The 11,151-nt window shown below is 28.7% G+C and overlaps 1 protein-coding gene and 1 long non-coding RNA gene across 2 annotated transcripts in view; one reads left to right on the top strand and one right to left on the bottom strand.

Moving 5' to 3' along the window:
• Positions 1–11,151, top strand: part of LOC102676745 (diuretic hormone class 2) — a 42,714-nt gene that overhangs the window by 29,986 nt on the left and 1,577 nt on the right. Inside the window, exon 2 of the mRNA XM_006622083.2 lies at positions 10,978–11,083. Coding sequence (XP_006622146.1) covers positions 10,998–11,083 — 86 coding nt within the window. The 5' untranslated portion in view covers positions 10,978–10,997. The remainder of the gene's footprint in view (positions 1–10,977; positions 11,084–11,151) is intronic.
• Positions 2,918–4,008, bottom strand: LOC116186408. The gene is made up of 3 exons (XR_004151392.1): positions 3,917–4,008; positions 3,672–3,770; positions 2,918–3,011 (listed from the first exon to the last, which is right to left on the bottom strand). It is a non-coding gene; the product is annotated as an uncharacterized LOC116186408 (long non-coding RNA).

Here is an 11,151-nt window from a genome sequence, read left to right as displayed (position 1 = left end):
CTCTCTCTCTCTCTCTCTCTCTCTCTCTCTCTCTCTCCTTCCATCCTCCCCTCTCTTTTTCCTTTTCTTTCTCGTTCGTAATAATGCAAGAGAGAAAGAGAGAGACGTTAATTTAATAGCACAGCCACGCATCCGGTTTTTTTCACCACGATCATATATTCTCTTCCTTTGCTCCTCTCTTTCGACACATACATCTAATTTTATATGTGTATAAATATCATAAATCGTTATTAATCATTCTCGAAAGTTACAAAGTTTCAACGAATTCAATAAAGGTAAACACAATGTGGAAAAAACGGGTCGTTTCGTTTCGTTAATTAAAGTAAATGGGTCCAGATAATATAGAACGAAATAGGTAATTAGGCGTATAAGATAAAATAAGAATAGGTAGAAATTGTATGGATATCGAAGTGTACTAAGCTATCATCAAAAATAATATCGGTGTAGAAGAGAGTTAAACTCGATTTCTTGCACCTGTCCTTCGTTATCACGCGTTGGTTATCGTTTTTTTTTTTTTTTTTTTTTTTTTTTACCTTTTTCGTTCCTGAAATTGATCGGCCAAAGGATAAAAATATATATATCGCATCGAGACGAATTTTCTCGGGACGAGCAATTACACGATGAACTTTACCGGATGGAAAGTCCATTTTATTGGTTTACTCGCCCGAAAGATCAAGAAGGAACAGGTGTGAAGGAACGATATTACACCTGCGCGAATAACCGTACATCGGTTCTACTGTCGCAACAATATGCCTTGACGCGAATGCTTCTCTGATGCACCTTTCATTAATCGAACACGCCGCTTTATTTATTCGCGCTGTTCACGACGAGAGAAAAGAAAGGGGGGAAAAGTGATAACACATCTATCTTTGAAAAATATTCCGTCCAAATTTCTCCGTCAATCGATCCCGTAACATGATCGCGGATATTTTCGCCGATGTGCTCTTCAGTAATATTTTTCGATGATGCGATTCGATATCGATACATTTATTCGTGGAGAATGTAAGCCTAACCACGTATACGGCTGCGGGTACCCGGATGGATAAAATTCAGCCTCTTTTTTTCCCAAACGATCAAAGCGTTTACACGTATATCTTTTCAGCTATATACGTTTTAAATATACACGTGTACATGTATCTTTTATGTTCTATTAATTTTCATTTTGGTCTTTCGCAATGAAACAGAATTTTCAACCGTTGATCATATCATCAAAGATCAGTTACAAATTTGAATGCGATTCTATTATACAAATCACATGTATCGATAACTTTTTATTTTAAATTTATTTTTCAAGTAGTTAGAAAAATTTTTTGTTTTTATTAATTTATGCTCAAAAATTATATTGAGAATATTTAAAGAAAAATAATTTGAAACTTGAAGAGCAAGTATAGACGCAAGAAAAACGAATAAATAATATGGTAAGTATAGGAAATGAAAATATGAGAAATCAACGCCATCTCTTAGAGTGATGCAAATGAAATAAAGATAATAAGGATAATAAATAACAGAAAAAAATTTGAGAGTAAAAGTAGTAAGAATGGGAAATCAGCGCCATCTTTTGAACGCGAAAAATATCTCTAAAAGTACTTGAGAGATGGCGCTAATTTTAAATTCCTATTCTATCTTATTCTACTTTCAAAAAGATGGCGCTGATGGCAAATTCTTAGCTCATCTATTATTTTTCGTTATTTGTTCTGTTTCCTATCTATCTTTCTTTTGCAATATATTGGAGACAATTATAATTCACATATTTTTATTTTCTATGTCTTTTTCTTATTATAATCCCTTTTTTCCATATTTCATTTATAAAAAATTAATATGCTCGATAGATAGTTTCGATCTATTCGATTAATTTAAATTTTATCTTTTTTTTTTTTTTTAAATCATTGATTTCGTTATCTGCATTAAATAAATATTAATAATTTATTAACAAATTATTTACAATTTATTAGTAATATAGATTTTAACTTATGAATAATTCAACTCAGATTTACGATTCAATATATACGTATAATATATGAAAATATATATCAAAGAAATTATTTTTGAATAATTTCGTATAATCGATTTTATTAATTTTTGTGACTAAATTAAATAAAATTTATATGTATCTAAATTTTAAAAAATATATATATTCTGATTTTTTGCACGATCATGAAATTATGGAATATGGAATATAAATTAATATATTCTGTATCTTATTTGTATAAAAAAAATATGATATATTCATATTATTTTACATACATGTGTAAAATATATGTATAATTCTATCTTCTATAATAATAGATGAACAATCCAGACAAGAAACAGAATAAACATTATATTTTATGAAACTTTGTATCATAAGAATACCAATCTTAAAAAAGATTAAATGTTTCTTATAGTATCTAACATGATAACTGATGTTATAATCTAAGTACATATATTAAAATTAAATCATTCGAAATAAAAATCTACTTATATATTTTATAATTTTTGGAATTAAAAATTCATTGAAAATATTTGATTGAGAAAATGTTATCCATCACTTTTCTATTTTTCAATCACATTGCGCGTGGTCACAATACCGGTCACAAATGAAATTACATTAGTAGAGTGAATAGAAGAAAACAAATGCGTTCATATTTTCTTTCTTTCTTTTAAAGAAAAAGGATTTATTAAGAAAAATTAAAATACTACTGTTATTTTTAAAACACTTATATTGTAGATGTTTATTAAAATTAATAATATTATGTTAACATCATCTAATGTATTAGAAATATTTGAAAATTTTTACATTTATATAAAAAATACACAATTATTACCATCATCTTGATATTTTCAATAAATATAATAATTATATAAAAATTACATAAAATTATATAGATATTATATATAAATTCAGTAAAAAGAAAATAAAAATAAAAATACTTACATATTTTTTCTTTTTATATAAAAATTTAAGCTTTACCTCTCTTTCGTAAACATATTGAAAATCCTTTTTCGAACTTAATCAGCAATCAGTTATTTATCTGTGCAAAAAAAAATCAAATTTTTAACATAATATATGATTGTAAAATTAAAATAAATAACTTAGCTCAAATTCTATTTTAAAAATTTATGATATAAATAAAAAAATATGAATGGATAGAAAAAAAGAATAAATTATTCTTCAAAGAATTATTAATTACAATGTTTATTCAATAAATAATTGAATAAACAAAATATAGTTTAAAAAATAAAAATATAGAAAATTAAAAACTAATATAAACCATAAGAAATAATTGTATAAATAATTACGGAATAAGTACGATATTTTACTTTATTTAACTATCTCGAGTTTAAATAAACAAAATAATACATTCAGCGATTTCGGTGTATCGAATTACAAATTGGAAAAAAGAAGAGAATGTTCTACTCCAAACACGAGTGCGAATCGTCAATTTCCCGGAAAGAATTATAAAAAACGTTGAAAAGTAAAACCAAAACAAATATAGAAATAATAACACTCGAGTTGAAAAACATAGGAATGACGCATTTAGGAAAGAAATATGTATACATGAGAATGTATGTGAAATATATATAAATTGATTATACTGATCTAATTATTAAATACATCCACTTTTGTGCGCATAAAAAGAAAAGGAAATTTATAATAATTACGTTTTTGTTAAAATAAATAAAAAACTTACTACATTTGCATATAGTCATCGTATTGTTTCTTCTAATTGTGCAAAAATTATTACACTTTTAAAGTTATCCTGCCTTCGAAACTCCAATTGGACGATAATCTATATTAAGATAATAAAAATCATAATTACACAAATGATAATGATTAAACAAATTCGTAATTATACAAAATCTAATAATCTATAATTAAATTTAATAATCGTAATACAATACTTTATACAAATATAAATTTTATGTAATTATGCACCTTTAACAACGGAACACAACCTATCACTACGATTTTCAACTGTAGACTGAATAATATGCGCAATATAATGCGCATTGATTCATTTCTCCAGGTTAGGTCTTAGCGATTTTCTGATTGGTTGAAATCGTATGGTTCTCTATTCATTTTAGCCGCGCGAAAATTGAAATATAATAATTATACTCCAATTCAAATATTAAAATTATATTTCAATTTTAGATTTTATATATATATCGAAATTTCACAAAAACATTTAGATAATATAATAAAAATAATAAAAATTATTATAATTAATTTAACATAAAATATATCTAAATTAAAAAATACTGGAATATGATAATGTAAGGATTTAAATCAAATCGTAAACTAAAAAAGAGGCCGAAAAATAAATAAAAAAATTTTATTAAAATTATATGAAATAGATTAGATCTTTATAAATATATTTTTTATGTTAATCACAATTTATTATTTTTATATTATGTATATAAGTCATTTTAAAAAATCTCATCATATTATAATAAAAATTAAAAATTAAGTTCCAGTTCAAAATAAGAAAATGAAAAAATGAGAACAAGAAGATAAACGAGAGTCAAAGAAAAAAAATAAAAAAATTTATAATTACAATTATACTATTAAAAATTTACAATATATTCAAAACAAATATGCATAAACGTGATATATACTTACACATATATATTATTATTAAAAGTGTGAAATATTTTGAGAGTTTCCAAAAGAGTATTCCACTTACACTCGTCACATGACAAATTTGATATTTGTTTAACATGTTACAAAAAGCGTAACAAATATTTTTTAAAACTCTGAAATAGAATTTACAAAAATATATTTTCGACATTTACTTTTCTTTTTTAAAAAAAAGACAGCAGCTGCGGATATTCATCTTTTTCGGGAGAGATAGTTGAATTATAAATATGTATATTTCATAATAGATAGATAAGTATAAAAATAAAAAAATGCAATCTGCACTCTTAAAAATATAATCAATCATTTCTATTTTTAAAAAAAATAATTATTAGTTAAATAATAAGAAATTATATTGATTGAAACACAAATAAATTATCAAATAATTAATCAATATACGTATAAAAATGCGAGATCGACCAGAGCGAAAATTACTTTTTATGAGAATTGCTCACAAGAACAAAAGTCAGAGTCTGTCCAAAATAGTATTTTTTTCAACAGTCGATAACTTAAATTTTCTCTAGTTAAATACAGTCGATTAAACAGAATACAAATATTAACTTTTCTTTAAAAAATTTCCCTATATAACCTCTTTCGAATCAATGCAAAAATCATGCGATTTCTTTTCTTTTCCTTCCTTTCCATTCAAATTTATACCATTCAAATTTTCAATTTTGTAAATCAACCGTCAAATATATAAGAGTTCTAGTGCAAATAATGAAAGTATACACGCGATCGTGCGGAAAATAAAATAAATAAACAGATATAGGCGATCGAGTAAATTCACAAGCAACGATATCTCTCTGAATCATTCTATTATTACATAAGCGTAAAATTCTATTAAGCGGGAAAGAAATTTTAACTTTTTTACTTTTCCAGTGAATCACTTTCTAACGAAACATTAATTCTCATCATCGGGGCGGATAACGGATAACCGATAATGTATAATCGATTTTCCTTCGAGCGGAATAGACCAAGTTGAAATTCCGTTAGAACGTTAAAGCTTTTCGAGGCGAAAGTATCGTAATTTTTAAAAGATGTTGGGGTCGTCGAGTGCATAAAAGGATGCACATTGTCCGTTATATCGTAAGACTCCTTCATATTTTCCCCAGATCGGGAGGCATTGATACCTCGCCTCCACTGAAATCGAAACGATTTTTTCGTCAGCGAATTTTATATGCATATTTTATTAACTCCGACTTCTCGATCATCCGCATTTTTTATGAATTTGTCTCATTACATAGACGCGGCTGTAACTCGATTTTCTTTTTTTTTTTTTAATCGTAATACGCACAATCACGCGCGCTCAATCGAGTACAAAAACGATAAATTCTAATTACAACGAGACGGTGACGCAACGGTGATACAACGCTGATAGATTACCACGAATATTATTACGCAATACGTTAACACGTGAGAAATAGCAGGTCTCTCGAGAAAGAAACTTGTAATATGCGATATGCGTAGCGTAGATCGGGGATCACGTTTAGGACCAGCAAGTACGATCAACTGATCGACCAACGCTCATTTTCCACTAACTCTGGTAACTTTGCTCTCGACACAGTTTAGATATCTTGGAAAATCATTAAATCGACTCTTCCCTAGAGAGGAAAGAATAAGAGAGAGAGAGAAAGAGAAAAGAGAGAAACTATCATTTTAAAATGTAATCGAAACGAACCAATCTTAACAAATAAACGTAACTAAACTCGTTCTATTTCAGTGGAAACGGAACGGAGAGAGAGAGAGAAAGAGAGAGAGAGAGGAAAACAAGGGAAAAGGACCAATAAAAATTCTTACGCTTGTAGTAGCAGCAGCCTATGACGAGCCTTCCTCTTATCTCGGCGAACACGTATACACGTAATTTTCAAAGTGTCTCCATCTCTTGAATAATTGTTCGAAACTAAAGAACGTGGTATATTGTATATAATATACTATATAATAATCGGGTAAAATAATAATCGATAAACAATTTTTTTCATTATATCCCACTTTAAAATCAATATCTATGAAAATAAGTTTAAATAAACCCAGACGTTTGAATAAATCGAGTAAGCACACTGGCTATGTCGGATTAATTTCCAGTTTATGTCTCGACAAATATCTCGTAAAACCGAGAGAGTTATTTCATTTTAACGTCTAACGATATCGATTTCTTCCATGCTTCGATTCGTATCTGTAAGAATGTGGAAATTATATGGCGAATTATATTCGAATAAAAAAAAAAAGAAAGAAGGGAAAAAAAGGAATCGTTAAAGTTTAGAAATTAACGCGAAAGGGAAAGAAAAATTAAATAATTTTTTTCAATTTTTTTTTCCTTTCCTTTCTTTCTTTCCTTCTTTCCGTTCCCTCGTTCCCTCCCTTTAATCCTTTTCGAATGATTAAATATCAAATAGATCAAATCATTATAAAAAAAATATTATATTATATATAATATATTATATAAATATTATATTAACATATATTATAAAAAAGAACAAGGATAACGATTTTATATTTGCAAAAATTTGAATCTTTTTCGTACAGATTTACGAATTATCTGTTTTTTTTGGCTTCGGTTCAATTTTATCGCGATTCCTTTCCTTCCTTTTTTTCTCAACTAACGACTTTTATCACGTTACTGAACCAATACATCGATAATCGATAAATCGATGTATTTTAAAAAAAGAAAAGAACGATACAGTGTTCAAATCGATTTACACAATCGGAAACGATTAAAAGGCTACTTTTGCGAATGAACAGAATTTTTCTTTCTTTTTTGATATTTCTCACTCCCTTCCCTCATTCGTTTCCACAACTCCCTGTTTATCTTTTTGTTTAAACATTATTTTTCCAAATAATAAATAATTTTCAAAAGTTGCTCGAGATCGAACAATCGTCTCGAGATGTATCAATCAATCTTATTATTTCTATTTCCCTCTTTTATAACGATCATATTTGTTGCACGAGCAAGCGCCATCGTCTCAGGGATATTATTGAAATGGCTTATCGGCCTATGATTTACATACTGACCAACTATAGCGCAGACGGCGCCCTAAGAAAGGGATAAGTTATAAGCGTCGCAATAAACGGTAATAAGATTCTCGAATTCTCGTAAATAAGATGTAGGAGGACGAAATGAGAAAAGAAAAACGGACAAAATCGGTTTGCAATCTTAACTCGAGATTACGATTCATAAGAAACGATCTATTATTCCTTCTTGATTAATTTGAAACATTCTCTCTCTCTCTCATTCTTTTTATAAAAAAAATCAGAAAATCAAGATATTTTCGACAATAATACGTATTATATATTGTAATCAAGCCCGTTGATCGAAAATTATCGAAAAATTTCTTTCATGATTTATTTTTTTTTCATCCATATATTATAGCAATTTAAACATTTTTCTCGATTTTTATATATATATAATTATTATTAATATAATTATTTATATTTTTTATACGATATAAAAATTAATATTTTTCAATGAACGCAACACATCATAGTTATACATTTAAGAAATTGTTATATGTTGTTATCGAATACGTGACTACCGACCAACGAAATAGTATTTTCTCCCATGATCGTCCTCCCTTCATCTTTATTTATACATCCTTTACATTTGATTTACTTAATACTTTAAATTCTCATTCTCATTCGAAACTGGAAGAATTCGAGATTCGCGCGACTCGGATTCTGTCTATTTATCTTTTAATTGGGGAAGGAAATTAGGTGAAAGGGAAGATGAGAAAAAAAATCGAGGAAAGAAGAGACGGAGGAGACGGGAGGAAAAACGAAAGAAAAATGGATGAAATGTTGCGGTGAATCAACGCGTCGCGACAGCGGAATGTGGCAGAGGGTGCGCGCGTTAGCGTTACGCTCGTTGGTGGTTATCGAAACGATATACGAGAATCGAGGGTAGAAAGCTCGGATGGGGTAGAACACGGAACCGTTTCATTGGTCGAGAACCTTTACGAGTATTGCGGGGTGGGGATGGAAATAGAGATGGGAATGGGGATGAAACAAGTGGCGCAAAGCCGCGGGCTTATATAAACCGTCAACAAGAAATTCGTATTCACAGAGCACAGCTCTTCGCCCTCGAAGAAACAACCTTGTGTCTTAAGGAACGACTTTACCGGCATTCCTTATACCTGACAAGGGAGTATTAATCGCAAGGTAAGCGACCAATTTCTGCCTTTCCTCTTCGCACTTTCGTTCTCTCGTTCTTTCCAAAATAATACGCGAATTCGTTATCTGCTTTCGATCCCTTAATTAATTTTCAACAAACGCGCAATATCGAATCGATTGATATCGATACATTTACAAGAATTTCGTTTCAATGATTATTAAATATATAATGATGAATTTAAATCATTCTATGATTCCAATATAATTATAAGTCGATTCTATGATTTTTTTCTCTCTCGAAATAAAATATTTATTACAAACGAATTATTAAATTATAGTCTAAACGAGATCGAATATTATAATCGATATTTTCTTTTCTTTTGTTCAAGTCTTTTTTTTTCTCTCTCTTATACATTGCTAAGTATATTCGTTTATTTCGAAGTCGAATAAATACAGATAAGCAGAAATGAATGAAAATTCTCTTCTCTATTCTAATGTAAGGTTGGAATATATATACGAAGAAATATTCAATTTCTTATAATAAATTCTTTCGATATTCGGATGAAAATAATTCGCAGCACGTCCGTTACATTTGTTTCGCGACGTCAATTAAACGGTACGTCGACAGGTAATTGGGTTTGTTGTTGCATTTCCTTTCGACATCGCAAAATTCTTCTTATAAATGTATCTTTCTCGTCCATGAAAAAAAATATGAATCACGTTCTAAGAAGAAAAATTTTAAAATTTTCAGAATACTTGTGTTACAAATGCAATTGTCGTTGAACTAGTATAATAAATTTTTGTATCATTCTCGAGTTACCACTTGTAATTTCTAAATCATAATCGAACCGATAAAGGAATCAGAATCGATAAAGGAAACGATGCAACGCGCAGCTGTTCTTCAATTTCTTGAATTTTCATGCTCGATCGAACCGCGATTCACCTTGTTGCGAATATACTTAGTCATCGGATGGAAAGCGGAAAGCGGAAAACGGAAAACGGAAAACGGAAAACGGGGAACGAAAAATAGAAAACGAGATACGGAATATAATACGGAATATGGACTACAGAGAACGTGATACAGAAAATGGGAAACGGAATCACAAAATAAGAAAAATGCAAAGCACGGTAAAAAAAAATAAGAAATAAAAGACAAAAGATTAATAAATGTTATATAAACTAACAATTAATTCCAAATCAATCTTTTATCTATACAATATAATAATATGGTATAATATTTTATTTTTCGATAATTTTTTCAATAGATCTTCTTTTACTTCTCTTCGTAGCATCTTTTTCTTCAACAAGTATATTTATTTCACTTATTTCTCATTTTCTTTTTTTTTTTTTTGAAAAAAAAACATCAGATAAATCCTTCGTAATTCTTTCAAAGATTTATACATTTTCAATTTTTCATGATGTATATATATATATATCCAAATATATTGAATCGTTCTTAACGAATGTAAGTACACGCGTGAAAACGTATCGTCAACATCAATTATCGGAAGCGCTGAATCCAATTATCCCGTGTTACAGCCATTCGGCACGCTCAAAGCGACTCGTGATTGCCTTCCAATAAAATACTAATTGAACGAACATCGATACTATCAGAAATGGAAAGGAGTCGTTATAATCTGAGACGTGTATTACCAACTTCCAGATGTTAATTTCCATAAAGATCAAATTTCTTTATATATACGTATAAGTTTCGAATAATTGTGATCAACGCACAATTGTGACAACGTGTTAAAGATAGAAAAAGAAAAGAAAGGAGGATGTGTATCTTTATTTCGCAAATGGAATATTTTATTAAATTACAATTATTATACGATTTATACATTTACTCGCATATACATGTATTGTAACATTCGTTGCGAATCGAAACAATAAAACGGAGGAATCTACTCGAAAAGTTGGCCACGATCGGTCTTTCCTTCCTAGATTGTCGGTTGAATAGTTTGTTAGCCGCTTTAACCACTGAATGCATCCATTTTCTTTTGAGATAGTGTGAAAAAAGAAAAGTGGTATTGCTATTGCCTTTCTTTTTTCCTTTCTTTCAACTTTTATTCCTTTTTCTATTTTATACTTTTTTTTTTCTTCATATCGATGTGTTAAAAATTTCAAATAAAATTATTAAGATATTAAATTTTTTATCAAATATATATATATATATTTCGATCGAGTATTATTAAATGTATGCACAATAAAATGAATCGATTAATTTTAAAATGAAATCATATTACTTTCAATTCCAGATTTAAAAGAATCATCGAGGATGCAGCAAGGAATCATATCGTTCTATGTACTATTAATGGTTGTGGGTCTTTTCGTGTCGTCTAATCTTTCGACGAATGCCGCACCGTAAGTCTTTTCCGATCGCAATCGATTCTTTCGATTTTTTTTAATAAATCTAATCAATCAATTCGATG

The sequence above is a fragment of the Apis dorsata genome, unplaced genomic scaffold, assembly GCF_000469605.1.
Source record: "Apis dorsata unplaced genomic scaffold, Apis dorsata 1.3 scaffold_661, whole genome shotgun sequence".
Lineage (NCBI taxonomy): Eukaryota > Metazoa > Arthropoda > Insecta > Hymenoptera > Apidae > Apis > Apis dorsata.
This window is presented reverse-complemented; position numbering and strand designations above follow the sequence as displayed.